At 58.0% G+C, this 20,997-nt stretch overlaps 1 protein-coding gene across 2 annotated transcripts; it reads left to right on the plus strand.

Moving 5' to 3' along the window:
- The first annotated feature begins 77 nt into the window (after positions 1-77).
- Positions 78-19,898, plus strand: UNC13D (unc-13 homolog D). Of its 2 annotated transcripts, XM_008011721.3 has the most exons (33): positions 78-462; positions 1,167-1,202; positions 1,421-1,528; positions 1,614-1,673; positions 1,764-1,830; positions 2,073-2,253; positions 4,298-4,342; positions 4,469-4,537; positions 4,723-4,792; positions 4,968-5,072; positions 5,187-5,279; positions 5,355-5,458; positions 8,066-8,183; positions 8,289-8,413; positions 8,558-8,648; positions 8,731-8,787; positions 8,878-8,975; positions 9,081-9,132; positions 9,211-9,341; positions 9,459-9,579; positions 9,925-10,068; positions 10,264-10,362; positions 10,449-10,655; positions 10,821-10,889; positions 11,888-11,967; positions 15,497-15,602; positions 15,676-15,747; positions 16,158-16,241; positions 16,337-16,457; positions 16,669-16,792; positions 17,844-18,040; positions 19,044-19,173; positions 19,678-19,898. In XM_008011721.3, exons 1-32 carry the CDS (start codon positions 346-348, stop codon positions 19,163-19,165), a joined length of 3,273 nt encoding a protein of 1,090 aa, XP_008009912.2. In that variant the 5' UTR covers positions 78-345; the 3' UTR covers positions 19,166-19,173; positions 19,678-19,898. The 2 variants fall into 2 exon arrangements, with proteins under 2 accessions (XP_008009912.2, XP_037849388.1); XM_037993460.2 differs by having other exon boundaries at positions 79-462; positions 19,044-19,898.
- The last annotated feature ends 1,099 nt before the right edge of the window (positions 19,899-20,997 follow it).

Below are 20,997 nucleotides of genomic sequence, written 5' to 3' on the forward strand. Positions count from 1 at the left end.
GGCAGGATGCTGCCTGCCTGTTCTGGACCCCCGGCCCCCTGCTGAGAGCGTTGGCCCCTTCCTAGGGCCTCTGTGGGAGGGTGGGGCGGGGCCAGGCCTGCCCACAGGGTCCACCTTCTGTTCCAGCCAGAGGAGGGTCCTGTAGGGATCCAGGCTGGGGAAGGTGCAGGGGGCCTGGGAGACTGCCTCTCCGAAGTGGTGAAACCCTCACCCTTCCGTCCCCACTACCACCCTCCCTACACCCTCCCCTGACAGAGGGTGGCAGCCCCAGGCTCTTTGCATAATCCTGTGGCTTCGCTGTCTTCAGCCAGCACCAACGGACAGGGAAGGGCAGAGAAGGCCACCATGGCGACACTCCTCTCCCATCTGCAGCAGCGCCCTCCCCTCTTGCGCCAGGCCATCAAGATAAGGCGCCGCAGAGTCAGAGATCTACAGGATCCCCTGCCCCAAACGGCCCCGGAGGTAGGAGTGACCTCACTGGGGAGAGAGCTGGCCTTGGGGAGCACTGCGGTCTCGGGTGTTGGTGCCCTGCTGTCTGGCCCCACCTCTCGAAGGCTGGGACTGGGGACCAGGGACCCTCCCCTGTCTACCCCACCCTGGGGAGAGCCTCCTGGGTCAGCAGAGCAGGGGCTGCCAGGTGTACTCTGGGCCACTGTGAGCCTCAGGCCCTGCAGTCTGAGCCTCTCTGAACCCCTACCTCTGGTGGGCCTGACTTCCCATCCCCTGCTCCTCCAGCTCCAGAGGAGCCGACTCCATTAGGTAGGGGTGTCCCTGCTGTGGGGTGAGCTGTTCGGGGAGCAGCAGACCCCTAGGCCGGCGTGGCACCCCCCTCACCTCAGCTGCTGAGCCTCACTTCCGCTGCTGGGTGAGGAGCAGCCGCCACCGATAAGCAGAGCTGTTTCCTCTGGGGAAGGGAGGGAGGTGGGGTACGGGTGTGGAGGGCTCGCGTTGCTGGGCACCCATGGACCTCAGCCACGGCAGGCCAGGGGACGGACCTCCAGGAGGCCTGCTGGGGGAACAGGTGCGGGGCATCAGTGGGGCTGGAGGCCGGGGTGCTGGGGCCCCCATACCCTTGGCCTGGTTCAGGCCTTGGAGGAGCTGTTCCTGTCCATCTGAGCCTGCTCTGGGCCTCCGGGGACACTCTACCTTTCCACTTTATTCTGCAGATCCAGCCTCCGTCCCACCACTTCTCCCCCGAGCAGGTAAGAGTCAGAGTGTTGGGGTGCAGAGAGGTGGGGAGGGCGGCTGTGCATCCTCCTGCTGGCCGACGCTGATGGCAGCAAGCAACTTGCGGTGGGGAGGGGACTCCTGGGTCTCAACTCCCTCCGCTGCACAAGCCGCCCCTTGTCTTGCCCTTAGCGAGAGGTGTTGGTGCCAGGGGTGGCTGGTGGGGTCCCCAAGGTGACCCCGTGTGTCTCAGCGGGCCCTGCTCTATGAGGACGCACTCTACACTGTCCTGCACCGCCTGGGTCAGCCTGAGCCCAACCATGTGACGGACGCCTCTGAGCTGCTGCGGTACCTGCAGGAGGTGAGCCCAGCCCCCACCCCACCCCCCTTCCTGCAGCTACCCTGTCTCGTGCCCCCAGCCACCCACCCGCCTGCCTCCCCACCAGGCCTTCCACGTGGAGCCCGAGGAGCACCAGCAGGCGCTGCAGAGGGTCAGGGAGCTCGAGGTAACTTGGGGCCAGGGCTGCCCCGCGCAAGGAGGGGCCTGGGAAGCCCAGTCCCCTCAGGGACTCAGGCCGTCCCTCCTGTCCCTCCAGAAGCCAATATTTTGTCTGAAGGCAACCGTGAAACAGGCCAAGGGCATTCTGGGCAAAGATGTCAGTGGTGAGCATGGGGTGGGGTCCCCGAGGGGCTTCTTCCTGGCTCCTTCCTCTCCCATCACAGCCTGGTGCAGGACTCTTGGTGGGAGCACCCACCTCCCAGAAGCTCTGCAGTGCTGGCCCCCATGCTGCTGGTCCTCTTCCCTCTCCCCAGGAGGAGGCTCAGCCCCGGGTGAGGGTGATGAGGGCCTTTCCCAGGGACCCAGCCGACTCCCTGGCTGCTTCGTCTTCCCCACTCCTCCCCAGGGTTCAGCGACCCCTACTGCCTGCTGGGCATTGAGCAGGGGGTCGGTGTGCCGGGAGGCAGCCCTGGGTCCCGGCATCGGCAGAAGGCTGTGGTGAGGCACACCATCCCCGAGGAGCAGACCCACCGCACGCAGGTCATCACCCAGACACTCAACCCCGTCTGGGACGAGACCTTCATCCTGTACGTGGCCACACTCCAGCCCCTACTCTGTCCAGGTCTCCTCTGGGTAGCAGGGTCTCCCCCAGATAATGAGATGAGTAGGTTGTCCTGGCTCAGGGGAGGGGGTTTGGCTCTGGACAAAGACTGGAGAAAAAGTCCGTCTCTAGGCACGTTAAATGGACAGTAGATCAGATGGGACAGAACGATATCAATGCCACATGTGCTAATGGGGCAAGGAGGGTCGGGCCCTTGTGAGTGAGTCTGGGGGTGCCTGAAGCCATACCTGAAAGGAGGCAGGGACAGGTGCGGTGGCTCACGCCTGTAATCCCAGCACTTTGGGAGGCTGAAGTGGGCAGAGCACTTGAGGCCAGGAGTTCGAGACCAGCCTGGCCAACATGGCAAAATTTTGTATTTTTTTCTACTAAAAATACAAAAAGGCCGGGCGCGGTGGCTCACACCTATAATCCCAGCACTTTGGGAGGCCGAGGCAGGCAGATCACGAGGTCAGGAGATCGAGACCATCCTGGCTAACACAGTGAAACCCTGTCTTTCCTAAAATACAAAAAATTAGCCGGGCATGGTAGCAGGCACCTGTAGTAGCCCCTGCTATTTGAGAGGCTGAGGCAAGGGAATTGCTTGAACCTGGAAGGCAGAAGTTGCAGTGAGCTGAGATCCAACCTGGTGACAGAGCAAGACTCTGTCTCAAAAAAAAAAAAAATTAGTGGGGTCCGGGCGCAGTGGCTCATGCCTGTAATCCCAGCACTTTTGGGAGGCTGAGGCAGGTGGATCACCTGAGGTCAGAAGTTCGAGACCAGCCTGGCCAACATGGTGAAAACCCCCGCTCTCCTAAAAGTACAAAAATTAGCCGGGCATGGTGGTACATGCCTGTAATCCCAGCTACATAGGAGGCTGAGGCAGGAGAATCGCTTGAACCAGGGAGGTGGAGGTTGCGGTGAGCCGAGATCGTGCCACTGCACTCCAGCCTCGGTGACAGGGTGAGACTCTGTCTCAAAAAAAAAAAAAAAGGGCATGCTTGTAATCCCAGCACTTTGGGAGGCCTAGGTGGGCGGATCACAAGGTCAGAAGCTCAAGATCAGCCTGGCCAACACAGTGAAACCCTGTCTTTACTAAAATTACAAAAATTAGCTGGGCGTGGTGGTAGGCACCTGTAATCCCAGCTACTTGGAAGGCTCAGGCAGGAAAATCATTTGAACCCGGGAGGCGGAGGTTGCAGTGAGCTGAGATCCTGCCACTGCACTCCTCCAGCCTGGGGACAGAACTAGACTCCATCTCAAAAAAAAAAAAAAAAAAAAAAAAGGCCGGGCGCAGTGGCTCAAGCCTGTAATCCCAGCACTTTGGGAGGCCGAGACGGGTGGATCACAAGGTCAGGAGATCGAGACCATCCTGGCTAGCATGGTGAAACCCCGTCTCTACTAAAAAAATACAAAAAACGGCCGGGCGCGGTGGCTCAAGCCTGTAATCCCAGCACTTTGGGAGGCCGAGACGGGCGGATCACAAGGTCAGGAGATCGAGACCATCCTGGCTAACCCGGTGAAACCCCGTCTCTACTAAAAGAATACAAAAAAAAACTAGCCGGGCGAGGTGGCAGACGCCTGTAGTCCCAGCTACTCGGGAGGCTGAGGCAGGAGAATGGCGTGAACCCGGGAGGCGGAGCTTGCAGTGAGCAGAGATCCGGCCACTGCACTCCAGCCTGGGCGACAGAGCGAGACTCCGTCTCAAAAAAAAAAAAAAAAATACAAAAAACTAGCCGGGCGCCGTGGCGGGCGCCTGTGATCCCAGCTACTCAGGAGGCTGAGGCAGGAGAATGGCGTGAACCCGGGAGGCGGAGCTTGCAGTGAGCTGAGATCCGGCCACAGCACTCCAACCTGGGCGACAGAGCGAGACTCCGTCTCAAAAAAAAAAAAAAGGCAGTGATGTGGGTATGAGGAGAGGAGTTTGGCAGGGATAGGCTACAACTCCATAGCTCTGGGCTGTGGTCACTTATGGCTTTGTCTGGGGGCATCCATCCTCCAGGGCCCTCAAGCACGCCCTTTTCTCCATATAGGGAGTTTGAGGACATCACCAATGCGAGCTTTCATCTGGACATGTGGTGAGTGACCGGGCCTGCACCTAGGGATGGGAAGGGAAGGGATCTGGGGTGAGAGAGGTGGAACCTCTTCCTGGAAGAGGTCCTAGGCGCTCTCTCTGCTTCCTTCTCAAACCTCTGTCCTGCCAGGGACCTGGACACTGTGGAGTCTGTCCGACAGAAGCTTGGGGAGCTCACAGATCTGCATGGGCTTCGCAGGTGCGTGTTGCAGGGCTCACAGGGAAGGAGTGGGGGCTCCTTCTGCCCTCCATCCCCCGACATGCACACTGGATGCTGGGGTGCAGGCTCCTTTGGGGTCCAGGTGGCTGCGGCGGGGGGTAGATTCCAGCCTGATCCCTTCTGACGCTTGCTGCATCCCCCTCATGGGACCCTGCCTGACGAAGGATCTTTAAGGAGGCCCGGAAGGACAAAGGCCAGGATGACTTTCTAGGGAACGTGGTTCTGAGGCTGCAGGTGAGAAGGAGGAAAGGGGCCCAGGAGCGAGGCAGAGGGAGGGGGTTGGGAGGGGTTCTGGGGAGAGGCTCCATGTCCTCACCAAGCTGAGCCTGGAGTCCACCTCCTGTTGTCTCCACTGCGCCTGCCTCTGTGAGGTTCTGACGCTCACGGGCTGGGCATCCCCGCCTGCCAGGACCTGCACTGCAGAGAGGACCAGTGGTACCCCTTGGAACCCCGCACTGAGACCTACCCAGACCGCGGCCAGTGCCACCTCCAGTTCCAACTCATCCACAAGCGGGTAGGTTGGGTCCTGGGCCAGTGGCTGTGCCCAGCTCCTGCGGTGGTCTGCTGGGTTGGGGGCCTGGCTGCACCCGGTGTGGGGCCCTGTCTGCTCACAGAGGCCTCATTGCAGAGAGCCACCTCAGCCAGCCGCTCGCAGCCCAGCTACACGGTGCACCTCCACCTTCTGCAGCAGCTCGTGTCCCACGAGGTCACCCAGCACCAGGTACTGCCCTCCCAGGACTGGGCGCAGCCGGAGCTGCCCTTCAGGTCCTGATACTCCTCCACCTGCTCCACTCAGGCAGGCAGCACCTCCTGGGACGGGTCGTTGAGTCCCCAGGCTGCCACCGTCCTCTTTCTGCATGCCACACAGAAGGACCTGTCCGACTTCCACCAGTCCATGGCGTGAGTGCACAGCCCTGGGCAGAACCCCTGAGCCACTAGCCCCCCATGCCCCCTGCCCCCCTCCAAGCTGGTAGCCCAGAGTGTAATTCTCAGCGGAGTTCCCTTTGGCCCAAAATGTGTGTTTTAAGTTTTGAATCAGTTGCCAACTTTAAAAAGTCTAGAGATTTGGCTAATGTGGTAGCTCATTCCTGTAATCCCTGGACTTTGGGAGGCTGAGGCAAGAGGATCACCTGAGCCCAGGAGTTCAAGGCTGCAGTGAGCTACGATCATAGCAACAGTCCTGCCTGGATCACAGAGTGAGATCTCATTTCAAAAAAATATTAGAAAAAGTAATCTGGAGATTTCACATACCATCCAGATCTCCAGCTTCTCGTGAAACACAAGTGTTGGAACTTCAGGGTCATCATTTTGCTGCTTTTTTTTCTTTTGAAACAGAGTTTCACCCTTGTTGCCCAGGCTGGAGTGCAATGGCGTGATCTTGGCTCACTGCAACCTCCGCCTTCCAGGTTCAAGTGATTCTCCTGCCTCAGCCTGTTGAGTAGCTGGGATTATAGGCGTGCTCCACCACGCGCAGCTAACTTTGCATTTTTAGTAGAAACAGAGTTTCTCCATGTTGGTCAGGCTGGTCTCGAACTCCCGACCTCAGGTGATCTGCCTGCCTCGGCCTCCCAAAGTGCTGGGATTATAGGCGTGAGCCACTGCGCCCAGCCATTTTGCTGCTTTTTTGAGTGGCCAGAGCAGTGATGTGTCTGCCTCTGCCCGTCACAGCTGCCACTGGGCCCACTTCAGTTGCTTTCATCTCCTGAGTCCTTCTGGGCATTTGAATTTGGACCCCGTCCCTAACCCCAGCCCCATTTCCCAATGCCATAGCCTTCAACTCAGCAAAACTATGCGCTGATAAGGACAGATCTATGTTGAGGGCCACTCACGTGAAGTCCTAGGAATGCCGGGGAGGTCACAGGGGGTCACAGTCATTCCAGTGCATTTGAGAAGGGCAGAGATGGGACACAGCCGGCCGGGCACAGTGGCTCGCACCTGGAATCCCAGCACTTTGGAAGGCCGAGGCGGACAGATCACTTGAAGTTAGGAGTTTGAGACCAGCCTGGCCAGCATGGTGAAACCCAGTCTCTACAAAATATACAAAAATTAGTCAGACGTGGTGGCGCACGTCTGTAGTCCCAGCTACTCGGGAGGGTGAGGCACAGGAATCACTTGAACCCAGGAGGTGGAGGTTGCAGTGAACTGAGATCACATCACTGCACTCCAGCCTGGGTGACACAACGAGACTCTGTCTCAAAAAAAAAAAGAGATGGGACACAGCCAGGTGCTGGCCAGGGGAGGAACAGGAGCAGGATACTGCCTCAGGCCTGGGCTGCGACTTGGAGTCTGAGCAGGAGGCGGAGGGAGCCCAGGGGAGTGCATTTCTGGGTCGGGGTCAGCACGTACTGCTAGGACCTCAGGCAGGTGGGTGATCCGTAGACGAGGGTGGAATGGCGGTGAGGCTGGAGACTGGAGCAGGCACAAGATGGGGAGGGGCCTGGTTTGCCTGCAGGGCCCAAGCACAGTAATACAAGTGGCTGCAGTGTCCAATAGGGACCTCGGCCTGTCCCCAGGCTGCTCCTCTCCCCCATCCTCTGCCCTCCCACTGGACCTCTGTGTGTGACATCCCTCCAAACCATCTGAAAGGAGGTTCTCGCTGATGCTTGCCACATGTGCACGAAGGCTCAGGTCCTTAGATCCTATTTTTCTTTTTTTTTTTTTAGCTGGAGTTTCCCTCTTGTTGCCCAGGCTGGAGTGCCATGGCACAGTCTCAGCTCACTGCAACTTCTGCCTCCCGGGTTCAAGTGATTCTCCTGTCTCAGCCTCCCAAGTAGCTGGGACTACAGGTGCCCGCCATCACGCCCGGCTAAATTTTGTATTTTTGGTAGAGATGGGGTTTCACCATGTTGGCCAGGCTGGTCTTGAACTCCTGACCTCAGGTGATCCGCCCTCGTTGGCCTCCCAAAGTGTTGCGATTACAGGTGTGAGCCACCGCACCTAGCTGATCCAATTTTTCAAAAACAGCAAGAAATCCTGAAATTTTAAAATCACAAATATCTCAATCTGGGCAATTTGAAAAGCATCTATGGAAACAAACAAAAAAAATCCTGGCTGGGCACGGTGGCTCACGCCTGTAATCCCAGCACTTTGGGAGGCCGAGACGGGTGGATCACTTGAGGTCAGGTGTTCAAGACCAGCCTGGCCAACATGGTGAAACCCCATCTCTACTAAAAATATAAAATTTAGCTGGGCATGGTGGTACATGCCTGTAGTCCCAGCTACTTGGGAGGCTGAGGCTGGAGAATCGCTTGAACCCAGGAGGCACAGGTTGCAGTGAGCCGAGGTTGCACCACTGCACTCCAGCCTGGGTGACAGGGTGAAACTACATCTGAAAAAAAAAAAATCCTGCATGTCCTATCGAGACACTAGTTTTCAGCCTGTGCTGGTGGATGGTTCTCCACCAGGGGCCCTGGAGGAGGGAGATGATTCCCTCCACCTGAGGCCAGGTGAACAGGGGAAGGTGACTCCCTCCTCCCTGCCCAGCTGAGGGCTTCCTGTCCCCTGCAGGCAGTGGCTGGCCTACAGCCGCCTCTACCAGAGCCTGGAGTTCCCCAGCAGCTGCCTCCTGCACCCCATCACCAGCATCGAGTACCAGTGGATCCAGGGTCGGCTCAAGGCAGAACAGGTAGGCATGCAGTGGGCAAAGGGTACTGGGCACGCAGGGCTCAGGGAAGGGGCAGGGGAGCAGCAGAGGCTGTCCAGGCTTCTAAAGCATCTCCTGGCTCTGCAGCAGGAGGAGCTGGCCACCTCATTCAGCTCCCTGCTGGCCTATGGCCTCTCCCTCATTCGGAGGTTCCGCTCTGTCTTCCCCCTCTCTGTCTCGGACTCCCCAGCCCGGCTGCAGTCTCTTCTCAGGTCAGTGACTGCTCTCCCCTTCCTCGGTGAGGTCAGGGATGAGGGAGCAGCTGGGGTGCCTGCAGGAGTGGGAGAAGCCTGTTGGAGGAGTGAGTGCTGTGTGGGGCAGCAGGGACTTTGGACACAGCTCTTTCCGTCTTGCAGGGTCCTGGTACAGATGTGCAAGATGAAGGCCTTCGGAGAACTGTGCCCCAACACTGCCCCATTGCCCCAGCTGGTGACTGAGGCCCTGCAGGTATGGTACTCATGCTGGGGATGTGGGAGACCAGTGTCTGGGCCTGGCAATCCCTCCCTGCTCACTGCCTCTTTGTCGACAGACTGGCACCACTGAATGGTTCCACCTGAAGCAGCAGCACCATCAGCCCATGATGCAGGTGAGGGGCTGGGCAAGGGGGAGGGTGGGGGGGCACAGGGGATGGTGCCTGCCTCTGGCAGCCCTGCCCAGCCCACCTCTGTCTCTGCAGGGCATCCTGGAGGCAGGCAAGGCCTTGCTGGGCCTGGTACAGGATGTCATCGGCGACCTGCACCAGTGCCAGCGCACGTGGGACAAGATCTTCCACAAGTGAGCAGATAGCCAGGTCGGGAGGTAGTGGGGCATTGGCTCAGAGCCGGAACCACAGGGACCCTGGTGTATGCCACTGGGTGACACCTGCTGCCTTTCCTCCAGTACCCTCAAGATCCACCTCTTCTCCATGGCTTTCCGGGAGCTGCAGTGGCTGGTGAGTCCCTCCCCTGTCTCTAGGGCATGCTCTCTGACAGGGCTGTGGACCCCAACCCTCCACACCTTCCCTTTGCAGGTGGCCAAGCGGGTGCAGGACCACACGACAGCTGTGGGTGATGCAGTGTCCCCAGAGATGGGCGAGAGTCTGTTCCAGCTCTACATCAGCCTCAAGGAGCTCTGCCAGCTGCGTCCAAGCTCCTCAGAGAGGTGGGCAACAGGCCAATTGCAGGTGGCCACAGGGGCACAGGGGAGGGGAGGGTGGACAAGGCCCCAGGGCCCACGGTGGCCCCAGCCTTCCCGATGCTGAGCCCCGGCAATCCCCAGGGATGGAGTCCTGGCCCTGGATAATTTCCACCGCTGGTTCCAGCCGGCCATCCCCTCCTGGCTGCAGAAGACGTACAACGTGGCCCTGGCGCGGGTGCAGCGCGCTGTGCAAATGGATGAGGTGGGGGCGTGGCCAGGGTGGGGGATGGGGCCCCGGTTTGGGGGTGAGGCTTGGGTTCTGCCTGGACCTCCAAAGTGTAGTGAAAGCTGGTAACCCTCTCTGAACGTCCCTTTTGGGTGCACTTGAGGCCAGTTGTGTGCAAAACGCTGCCTCTGGATATCCTTGGGGCTGTGGCTTCACTTCGCCTGAGATCCTGCAGCCTGTACGTCTGGGCGGAGCCGTGCTTGTCTCATGTGAAGCTCCCTGCCCAGCTCTGTGCCTGGTGGTGGTAGCCGCTCTATGGATGAAGGAAGGAGGGGAGGGGGTGGATTTGGCAGTATCCTCAGTCCTCCTTTCTTCCCCCAGCTGGTACCCCTGGGTGAACTGACCAAGCACAGCACATCAGCGGTGGATCTATCCACCTGCTTTGCCCAGATCAGCCACACTGCCCGGCAGCTGGACTGGCCAGACCCAGAGGAGGCCTTCATGATTACTGTCAAGTTTGTGGAGGTGTGGTATCTTCCACGTGTTCTTCCCCCTCTTTCTAGACCACCCCCCACCATTTCTCCCGAGCTCTCACCCAGGCAGTCTCTCAAGGCCTGTGTCCTAAATCCCCCAAGTCGCTGAAATTTCCATGCCCTTCCCACCTGCCCTTCTTGGATGCCCCACCCATGGATCCGTTCCCTCTGTCCAACCCCACCCTAGGACACCTGTCGCCTGGCCCTGGTGTACTGCAGTCTTATAAAGGCCCGGGCCCGCGAGCTCTCTTCAGGTCAGAAGGACCAAGGCCAGGCAGCCAACATGGTAAGGCCAGAGCTGGGGCTGGGAGTCTGGCTGGGTGTGGGGACCAGCCCGGATGCAGTTCAGGAAGCTCTGCATCTCTGTCCCAGCTGTGTGTGGTGGTGAATGACATGGAGCAGCTGCGGCTAGTGATCGGCAAGTTGCCCACCCAGCTGGCATGGGAGGCCCTGGAGCAGCGGGTAGGGGCCGTGCTGGAGCAGGGGCAGCTGCAGAACACGCTGCATGCCCAGCTGCAGAGCGCGCTGGCCGGGCTGGGCCATGAGATCCGCACTGGCGTCCGAACCCTGGCCGAGCAGGTACCTTGTCCGACTGCACAGTTACCCCATCCGCTCCCATCCTCAGCCTGCCTGGTTCCAGCAGGACCTGAGCCCGTGTCCAGCCCTGACCCCTTCCTGCGTCTAAACTTTCCCATCCCCAACTCATGCCCTGACCTCCCTCCTTCTTCCGTTTTGTGTCTCCAGTTGGAGGTGGGCATCGCCAAGCACATCCAGAAACTGGTGGGTGTCAGGGAGTCTGTCCTGCCTGAGGATGTAAGTGGCCCTTCTGCCTGCTGGCCTTCACCACCCTGCCAGCTCTGTAGATCTAGGGTCACTGAAGGCCTTGGTGTCAAAGATAAGTCTCCCAGACCAGGCAAGGCATGTTCTCTCCCTGGGCCTCAGTTTCCTCCTGGGATGCTCACAGGAATGGGTTGGGTCACCCCACCAGCTGTCCCAGCACTGACAGTCAATGAGGGGGCTGCAGCTAGGGAGGGCTTAGGCTTTGCAGCCCAACAGGCCAGGGTGCACATCCTTCTCAGCTGCCTCCTAGCTTTGCTGTCCTGTTCACACAAGCCAGCTGGCCTGTAAGTGGGGGCATATCATGACACACACCTTTGACTGCTGGGTGGAAGGATATTCATCAACTATTTATCAGGTGCCCACTTTGTCCTATGCATTGATTTAAGCACTGGGGATAGGTCAGTGAACAATATGACAAAATACCCGCTTTCCTGGAGCTGACATTCTAGTAGTGGAGGTGAGAGAAGAGCTATCCATAACTACAGTGATCATTATAGCTATTCATTCTATGCACAGACGTGTATGCGCGTGCACACATGCAGTGTGCTAGATAATGATAAATGCTACAGAGAAAAGACAGAGAAGGGGGTGGGAAGTGTCAGAGAGTGGTATTTTTAGATGGTGACCAGGGAAGGCCGTGACAACTGAGTGAAGACCTACGGGAAGCAAGGGGAGGAGCCATGAGAAGTTCTAGGGGAAGAGCATTCCAGGCAGGCAGAACTGGCAAGGGCAGAGACCCTGAGGCAGGACCATGCCTGGAAGGTTCCAGGGCTGTAGAGGGGGCCAGTGTGGCTGGGACAGGCTAAGCAATGGAGAGGGGAAGGCAGAGAGGTGGGCAGTCTGGCCTCTTACAGACATTACAAACTGCTCTCACAGAAAGGCCCTGTTTCCTCCCTCCAGGTCAGGGGAAGGGGATGGGGGTGGGGCCAACATGAGCTGGAGCCACACCTGCTTCCCTTCTCCCTCCCCAGGCCATTCTGCCCCTGATGAAGTTCCTGGAGGTGGAGCTTTGCTACATGAACACCAACTTGGTACAGGAGAACTTCAGCAGGTCTGTAGCAGCCCCTGCCCTGGGCGTGCTCACCACCTCCCCCTCTCCTCCCACGGTCCCTCCTTCCTGGGCCCCAGCATCCGTTCTGAGGGGTGTAGCAGCCCCTGCCCTGGGCGTGCTCACCACCTCCCCCTCTCCTCCCACGGCCCCTCCTTCCTGGACCTCAGCATCCGTTCTGAGGGGTGGAGGTGAATCCCTTTGGTGACCTCCCTTACAGGGTGGTCAGGCTCTGCTAATGCTCGCTACAGGGACAGGGAGCTTGCCACTTTGCAGGCCTCCCCATTTCCTGCTGCCTAACTCTGAGTGCTTTGAGTTCTTCCTTAGGCGGCCGGGCGCGGTGGCTCACGCCTGTAATCCCAGCACTTTGGGAGGCCGAGGCGGGCGGATCACGAGGTCAGGAGATCGAGACCATCCTGGCTAACACGGTGAAACCCCGTCTCTACTAAAAATGCAAAAAATTAGCCGGGCGAGGTGGCGGGCGCCTGTAGTCCCGGCTACCCGGGAGGCTGAGGCAGGAGAATGGCGTGAACCCGGGAGGCGGAGCTTGCAGTGAGCCGAGATCGCGCCACTGCACTCCAGCCTGGGCGACTGAGCCAGACTCCGTCTCAAAAAAAAAAAAAAAAAAAAAAAGAGTTCTTCCTTAGGCTGAGCCAAAATCTGCCTGTCCTTTCTCCTTTAGTCCCAGGCCTGTCTTCAGGGCCTCCCTGACTGCTCCTCTGCCCCCATTAGGTTACAGGTGGTCCCCACCCATGGTGCAGGGAGAACTTCTAGTTAGGGGGTCTTATAGCAGGGACCCAGGATGCCAGGCAACAGGCGGTGGAGTCCAGCACGTGGGCTCTGGACCACCTGGGTTCAGACTCCAGCTTCATCACTGCTTAGCAGCCTTGGGCAAGTTCCTGGTGCAGATGAGAATAGTTCTGGCTTCTGCTGAGGATTAAATGGGTCATGTGAGGTGCTGAGCGTGGTGTCAGTACAAAGGAAGTGGTCAGTGATTATTAACTGTAGTGACGATGACGATGACAGTGCCCACCTCCCTGTGGAATCTGGGTGCTGAAGAGGCCGCCTGCCCTCCTAGAGTTCTGTTCCACCCCCACAGGTATAGTCAGGGCCCCTTGGAGCCCAGCCGTTTTTATTTCTTAAACCATGTATATATGTTTTTTATTTTTTTGAGATGGAGTCTTGCTCTGTCGCCAGGCTGGAGTGCAGTGGCGCCATCTCAGCTCACTGCAACCTCCGCCACCGGGTTCAAGTGATTCCCTGCCTCAGCCTCCCAAGTAGCTGGGACTACAGGCTTGTGCCACCACGCCCAGCTAATTTGGTATTTTTAGTAGCGACGGGGTTTCTCCTTGTTGGTCAGGCTGGTCTCGAACTCCTGACTTCATGATCCACCCACCTTGGCCTCCCAAAGTGCTGGGATTACAGGCATGAGCCACCACGCCCAGACTGTTTTTAACATTTTATTTATTTTTTTCACCTTTAAGCTCTGTTGAACTTGATCTTAGACCATATTTTTCACATAAACCAGAGTTAAATATCCACCAAGAGGGAAGTTTTGCTCAGTGCTATCTCAGGAGCCTTTAGAACACCACCAGGCATGGTGGCTCACGCCTGTAATCCCAGCACTTTGGGAAGCCAAGGTGAGCGGATCACTTGAGCCCAGGGGTTCAAGACCAGCGTGGGCAACCTGGCAAAACCCGGTCTCTACAAAATTATACCAAAAAATATATATATATATATTTATATTTATATTTATTTGTGTGTATTACACAAAAATTAGCCAGGCATGGTGGAGTCTACCTGTAGTCCCAGCTACCTGGGAGGCTGAGTTGGGAGGATCCCTTGAACGCAGAAGATGGAGAGGATCCCTTGAACACAGAAGGTGGAAGATGCAGTGAGCCGTGATGGCACTGCTGCACTCAGCCTGGGTGACAGAGTGAGACCCTATTTGAAAAAAACTTTGGAAAGAACAGTGCCTGGTACATAATGGGCACTTAAATGTGTTGCACAAATTAATTAATTAACTACTTTTTTGGCGGGGGGACGGAGTCTCTCGTTCCTGACCTCAGGTGGTCACCCCACCTTGGGCTTCCCAAAGTGCTGGGATTATAGGCGTGAGCCACTGCGCCTGGCCATGCTTTTTTTTTTTTTTTTTTTTTTTTGAGATGGAGTTTCGCTCTTGCTGCCCAGACTAGAGTGCAACGGCATGCATGATCTGGGCTCACCGCAACCTGCACCTCCCAGTTCAAGTGATTCTCCTGCCTCAGCCTCCTGAGTAGCTGGGACTACAGGCATGCGCCACCACGCCCGGCTAATTTTGTATTTTTAGTAGAGATGGGGTTTCTCCATGTTGGTCAGGCTGGTCTCCAACTCCCGACCTCAGTGATCCGCCTGCCTCAGCCTCTCAAAGTGCTTGGATTACAGGCATGAGCCACTGCGCCCAGCCGATTTTTTGTTTGTTTGTTTGTTTTGTTTTTTTGAGATGGAGTCTCACTCTGTTGCCCAGGCTGGAGTGCAGTGGCGTGATCTCAGCTCACTGCAAGCTCCACCTCCTGGGTTCACACCATTCTCCTGCCTCAGCCTCCCCAGTAGCTGGGACTACAGGCACATGCCGCCACGCCCGGCTAATTTTTGTATTTTTAGTAGAGACAGGGTTTCACCATGTTAGCCAGGATGATCTCGATCTCCTGACCTTGTGATCCGCCTGCCTCAGCCTCCCAAAGTGCTGGGATTACAGGCATGAGCCACCGCGCCCGGCCTGCTTTTTTTTTTTTGAGACAGCATCTCATTCTTGTGACTCAGGCTGGAGTGCAGTGGCATGATCTCGGCTCACTGCAGCCTCATCTTCGTGGGCTCAAGCGATCCCTCCCACCTCAGCCTGCTGAATAGCTGGTGCTACAGGTGCATGCCATTATGCCTGGCTAATTTTTTTATTTTTATTTTTTGAGCTGGAGTCTTGTTCTGTTGCCAGGCCGGAGTGCAGTGGTGCAATCTTGGCTCACTGCAACCTCCGCCTCCCGGGTTCAAGCGATTCTCCTGCCTGAGCCTCCCAAGTAGCTGGGACTACAGGCACGCGCCACCACGCCCAGCTAATTTTTGTATTTTTAGTAGAGACGGGGTTTCACTATGTTGGCCAGCATGGTCTCAATCTCTTGATCTCCTGATCTATCTGCCTCGACCTCCCAAAGTGCTGGGATTACAGGCATGAGCTACCGCGCCTGGCCTGCTCCTGTCTTAAATCAAGTTCTGTCACTGGGGGCCTGGCCTCCTCCCTGTCTCCAGCCTTGTTTGTGGGTTCCATTAGCCTGCTGTGGAGGGTTCTTCACTGAGGTTGAGAGGTGTGTTGGATAGGACTGACCCCACCTGCCCCTTGCTGGTCCTGTACCCGCCCTCTCCCCAGCCTCACCTGGGGTGGGAGGAGCTGGGGTGTGGCTGGGTCCCTGAGGCCTCCCCTTTCTCAAGAGCGTCTTTGCTTCCTCCTCCACCACTGCCCTGCTGTGCTGTGTCCACATCCCTCCGGCCCCCGCCCCAGCCTCCTGACCCTGCTCTGGACCCACATGCTCACAGTGCTGGTAGAGGCGGCCGCCTCCCAACGCAGCTCGTCCCTGGCTTCCAACAGGCTGAAGATTGCCCTGCAGGTAACAGAACCAGTCACAGCAATGATAACCCTGGTGGGAGGGTGCCTGGGGTCAACTCTGATATCTCCCTCAGAACTTGGAGATCTGCTTCCACGCTGAGGGCTGTGGCCTGCCGCCCGAGGCTCTGCACACTGCCACCTTCCAGGTAGGGGCTTTGGGTGAGCTTGCCCGCAGGAGGTCCAGGGAGCCTGCCTTTTGGCACTCACCTATGTCCAGGGCCAGCTACATAATTTATGGGGCCCAGTACAAAATGAAAAGCTGGGCCCCTTATTCAAAAGTTATTCAAATTTTAAAACGGTGACAACAGAACCTGAAACCAAGCCTGGGTCCTCCTAAGCAGGGCGGTGGGGTCAGGGAAGCACACCCGTGAAGCCAGCCCTGTCTGTGCCTCTCCTGCTGTCTGCCTGGCCTGAGGGTGGCTCCTGCCCGTGGCCCCATGACCCAATACTTTCCATTTCAAACAGGCGTCTTACCCTTGACCGCGTCCTGGGGGGTGGGCCCTGGCTGTGGTTGGGCATGCGGTCCATTTGGATTCTCAGCTGTATGTGTTCCCAGGCTCTGCAGAGGGACCTGGAGCTGCAGGCGGCCTCCAGCCGGGAGCTCATCCGGAAGTACTTCTGCAGCCGCATCCAGCAGCAGGTGAGGTCCCTCCCTCGTGCTGTGCCCTCTGCAGCCTCTGGAGCACCTCGCTCCCGCTGTGTCCCTGCTGACCCTGCCCCTGCTCCCCACCCCAGGCAGAAACCACCTCTGAGGAGCTGGGGGCTGTGACAGTCAAGGCCTGCTACCGTGCCTCTGAGCAGAAGCTGCGTGTGGAGCTGCTCAGCGCCTCCAGCCTGCTGCCCCTGGACTCCAACGGTGAGTGGAGGCTGCCCTTTGGGCACTCCCTGTGGTCCCGTCCTGGCCCTCCTGTCTCAGCGACCCTTGGGGCTCTGCTCACCCTGCAGGAGCTCTGGGTGCATTTCCTCCAGTTACCAGGAGGGGTCAGTGCTGCTGAGCAGAGCATAGCTGTGGGGGTGGGGTACCTGGGAGACCCTCAACTAATGCACACGCCTCCACCACTTGCCAGGCTCCAGCGACCCCTTTGTCCAGCTGACCTTGGAGCCCAGGCATGAGTTCCCTGAGCTGGCTGCCCGGGAGACCCAGAAGCACAAGAAGGACCTTCACCCACTGTTTGATGAGACCTTTGAATTGTGAGTGGGTCCCGTTCTTCTCCCAGTCCCCCGCCTCATTTCCCCCAGGTGGGCTCCCTCAGGCCTGCTGCTCCTGGCTGGGGCCAAGGGGCTCCCCTGAGATGGCCACATTTGGGCCCAAGGGATGGGGCACCTGGGACAAGAGTGCAGCTGGACGTGGTGGCTCACGCCTGTAATCCCAGCACTTTGGGAGGCCGAGGCAGGCAGATCACTTGAGGTCAGAAGTTCAAGACCAGCCTGGCCAACATGGTGAAACCCCGTCTCTACTAAAAATACAAAATTAGCCAGGTGTGATGGTGGGCACCTGTAATCTGAGCTACTCAGAAAGCTGAGACAGGAGAATTGCTTAACCCAGGAGGCAGAGGCTGCTGAGATGGTACCACTGCACTCCAGCCTGGGCAACAGAGTGAGACTCTATCTCCAAAAAACAAAAGAGGGCCGGGTATGGTGGCTCACGCCTGTAATCCCAGCACTTTGGGAGGTTGAGGCGGGCAGATCACAAGGTCAGGAGATCGAGACCATCCTGGCTAACACGGTGAAACCCTGTCTCTACTAAAAATACAAAAAATTAGCCGGGTGTGGTGGGATGCGCCTGCAGTCCCAGCTACTCGGGAGGCTAAGGCAGGAGAACTGCTTGAACCTGGGAGGCGGAGGTTATGGTGAGTCGAGATCACGCCACTGTACTCCAGCCTGGGTGACAGAGCAAGACTCCATCTCAAAAAAAAAAAAAAGCTTGCTTCCCCTGGGGGGAGGGGTGGACTCCCACATGTTGAACTTAGGGACTTCCAGGGAAGGGTCCTGTCTCTGAGGTTCTCAGTAACCTGCTCCCAGTTCCTCAGGACAGGTGAGCGGGGAACATAGGACCCCTGGTTTAAAGCATCAGCTCACAGTCAGAGCAGGCATTGCACACATGGCCAAGAGGTACCAGGCTGAGAGCTGGCTTTGCAATCCTAACCCTGGCTGGTTCCCAACACCAAGCGGGTGAACCCATGTGTCGGTGCTGGGGGTGGCCGTGCTGGGGCTGGCAGCAGAGCCCTGACTCTCCCCACAGCCTGGTGCCTGCCGAGCCGTGCCGCAAGGCTGGGGCATGCCTCCTGCTCACCGTGCTGGACTACGACACGCTGGGGGCCGACGACCTGGAAGGCGAGGCCTTCCTGCCGCTGTGTGAGGTGCCCGGGCTGAGTGGCTCTGAGGAGCCTGGTGAGGTGCCTCAGACCCGCCTGCCCCTCACATACCCCGCACCCAACGGTAGGCCTGAGCCCAGGGCAGGGTGGTACAGGGACGGGAGCCTGTAAAGCTGAGGCAGGGGCCCCAGAGAGGTGACACCAGGGTCAGAGAACAGCTTCCCTGGAGGTGGGAGCCAGTGGGACAACCATGGCCCATCTCTCGGTCTAATCAACAGACCAGTGAACTTTAAGCTAAGTGTAACGTGACTCTTCCTGCATGGGGGAGTCACCAAGAAGTTTAACTGGGGAGAAGGGCCTGGATCTCACTCAGCGGGGCCACATCCCTGCAGAGCATTTCTGATTCCAGCAACAGTCTGGTGCTTGTGCACTTAAGAGCAAGTGCTAAGCACTTTACGCATGCCAGCCAATGAAGCAGATATTAGCTCTCTTTTACAGATGAGTAAACCGAGGCATGAAGAGGTTAACTTGCTAGCTTTAGGTTCTCATATAAAAAGGTAATAATAGCAAGCCGGGTGTGGTGGCTCAAGCCTGTAATCCCAGCACTTTGGGAGGCCGAGACGGGCGGATCAGGAGGTCAGGAGATCGAGACCATCCTGGCTAACACGGTGAAACTCCGTCTCTACTAAAAAATACAAAAAACTAGCCGGGCGAGGTGGCGGGCGCCTGTCGTCCCAGCTACTCGGGAGGCTGAGGCAGGAGAATGGCGTGAACCTGGGAGGCGGAGCTTGCAGTGAGCTGAGATCCGGCCACTGCACTCCAGCCTGGGCGACAGAGTGAGACTCTGTCTCAAAAAAAAAAAAAAAAAAAGGTAATAGCCAAACCGTAGGTACATCTCAGCCCCTCGCTGCAGTCAGGTCAGTGTCCCAGCAGCACTCTGTCTGTTACACGACCGGATGCGTCTGTCAGACCACCTCCTGAGCTGGGCTGGCGAGGGTCTGTCACTGGTTTCCTTCCAGGTTGTTGGGGGGATGGGGCAGTGTTGTGCCCCCCCCACACTCTTCCCCGCCACCACCAGGCACTGCCTCTCCCCCAGCATCTGACGCCCAAACCCCTCTCTCCCGCAGGGGACCCAATCCTGCAGCTGCTGGAGGGCCGGAAGGGTGACCGAGAGGCCCAGGTCTTTGTGAGGCTGCGGCGGCACCGGGCCAAGCAGGCCTCCCAACATGCCTTGCGGCCTGCACCGTAGCCGTAGAGGTTTGCGGTGGGGCTGGGTCCCTGGTGGGGACCTGCAAGGGGTTTCCTGTAGGGTCTGGGGCTTCCCCGTTACAGCATGGCCTTCCAGCCTGGCCTGACACCTGGGGAGCCCCAGCATGCGGAGCGTCCAGAGTGCAGATTCCCCTGCCTTCCACGGTGATGGGGGCTCAGCAGCGATCTCTCTACTCCCACCCGCCTGCCTCCAGCCCTGGCTGCAATGTCTCCACCACACCCCAGCACCAGGGGGAGCAAACCCTGCCCCTGCCCCCCCTTTCGGAAAAGCTGCTCTGGTGGGCAGGTGATTGGGCCATCTGTCTCCTGGCCCATCTGCCTCCTAGCCTTCCTGTTCCAGCCACTGGGGTGGGGGCCAGGTTCACTGGAACCAGGGCTACAGGTGCAGGGTCTCCTGGGGAAGGGAGGGGGACCCTGCCAAAGATGAGGCTCCAGCTGCCCTGAGGGGAGGGTGGTGGCCATTACTAGAGGGAGCCTGGGTCCTCTCCCCAGGGGCTGCCAGCATCCAGGCCAGGAGGCCTGGAGCCAAGAACCTTCTGGCTCTGAGGGAGCAAGAGCTGGCAGGCGGCGGGGCTGGCACAGACAGACGGAAGCAGAAAGGACAGTTGGGCCGCTTTGTCTGCTACGCATGCCTCCTCCCCAGAAAGCACCTGCCACCTAGAAACTTTCTTAGCAAAAAAAAATAATAAAACCAATCCTTTGTCCTCTTAAAATATACCTTTGGGCTACAGTGGGGCCCGGAATGCAAGCCAGGCCAGGTAGCTTCCTCCCCAGCCCTCAGGGGACCTTGAGCTACCCCTACCTTGGAGCAGCTACAAAGCAGGGGGGTGGGTGTGGGAATAATTGAGGCAGAGGCAGGGTTAGGGTGATTTTTGGCTGTGGGCTTTGAACACATCACTTCACCAGGCATACCAGTTCCTGTGGCAACACCCAGGACAGGGACCCTCGGGAGCACAGTGAGCAGGGGCCTCCTGAGGGTGCAGATTGAGGCTGAGGGGCTGCTCTTGAGACAGTAGGCATAGTGGAGCTAGGTCCCTACCCTGCCTGGGGGGTCAGAACCTGAGGCCTGGTCATCACGTCATCCTAGCTGTGACCCTGGTTCCATGTGGGAACCTCTGAGTCTGCACAAGATAAGGACAGGAGACGAGGTTAGTTGAGATGACGTCCAAGGCCCCTGAGACCATGCAAAGAGGATCCCACCAGGGGTTTTCTCACCCCCACCGAACAGCCTAGTTGAGGAGGTGGGAGGGAGGACATGCCTCTTAAGCCTCAGCCCCTCCTCCCTCAGGGGCAGGGTGGGGTAAAGAAGGCAGAAGGCAGGACTTCTTCTGGGCCCTACCAGCAAATCATCCCAATGGGAAGGCACTGGGTTTTTTGTTTTTGTGATGGAGTCTCACTCTGTCCCCCAGGCTGGAGTGCAATGGTGCAATCTCAGCTTACTGCAACCTCTGCCTCCCGGGTTCAAAGGATCCTCCTGCCTTAGCCTCCTGAGTAGCTGGAACTACAGACATGTGCCACCACGCCTGGTTAATTTTTGTATTTTTTTGTTTTAGTAGAGATGGGGTTTCACCATGTTGGTCAGGCCTCAAGTGATCTGCCCACTTCGGCCTGTTTTTGTTTTTGAGATGGGGTCTCACTCTGTCACCCAAGCTGGAAGCAGCTGTGCAATCACGGCTCACTGCAGCCTGGACCTCGTGGGCTAAGGTGATCCTCCCACCTCAGCCTCCCTAGTAGCTGGGACCACAGGCACGCGCCACCATGCCCAGTTGGGAAGACACCGTTCCTCTGAGAAACAATTAGGGGCCCTATTGC

The sequence above is a fragment of the Chlorocebus sabaeus genome, chromosome 16, assembly GCF_047675955.1.
Source record: "Chlorocebus sabaeus isolate Y175 chromosome 16, mChlSab1.0.hap1, whole genome shotgun sequence".
NCBI lineage: Eukaryota > Metazoa > Chordata > Mammalia > Primates > Cercopithecidae > Chlorocebus > Chlorocebus sabaeus.

Coding starts and splice junctions, on each gene's coding strand:
- UNC13D (XM_008011721.3), top strand. CDS start 346: ATGGCGACACTCCTCTCCCATCTGCAGCAGCGCCCTCCCCTCTTGCGC. Junction 5,280..5,354: donor ACGAGGTCACCCAGCACCAG/GTACTGCCCTCC, acceptor TGCTCCACTCAG/GCAGGCAGCACCTCCTGGGA. Junction 8,649..8,730: donor TGGTGACTGAGGCCCTGCAG/GTATGGTACTCA, acceptor CTTTGTCGACAG/ACTGGCACCACTGAATGGTT.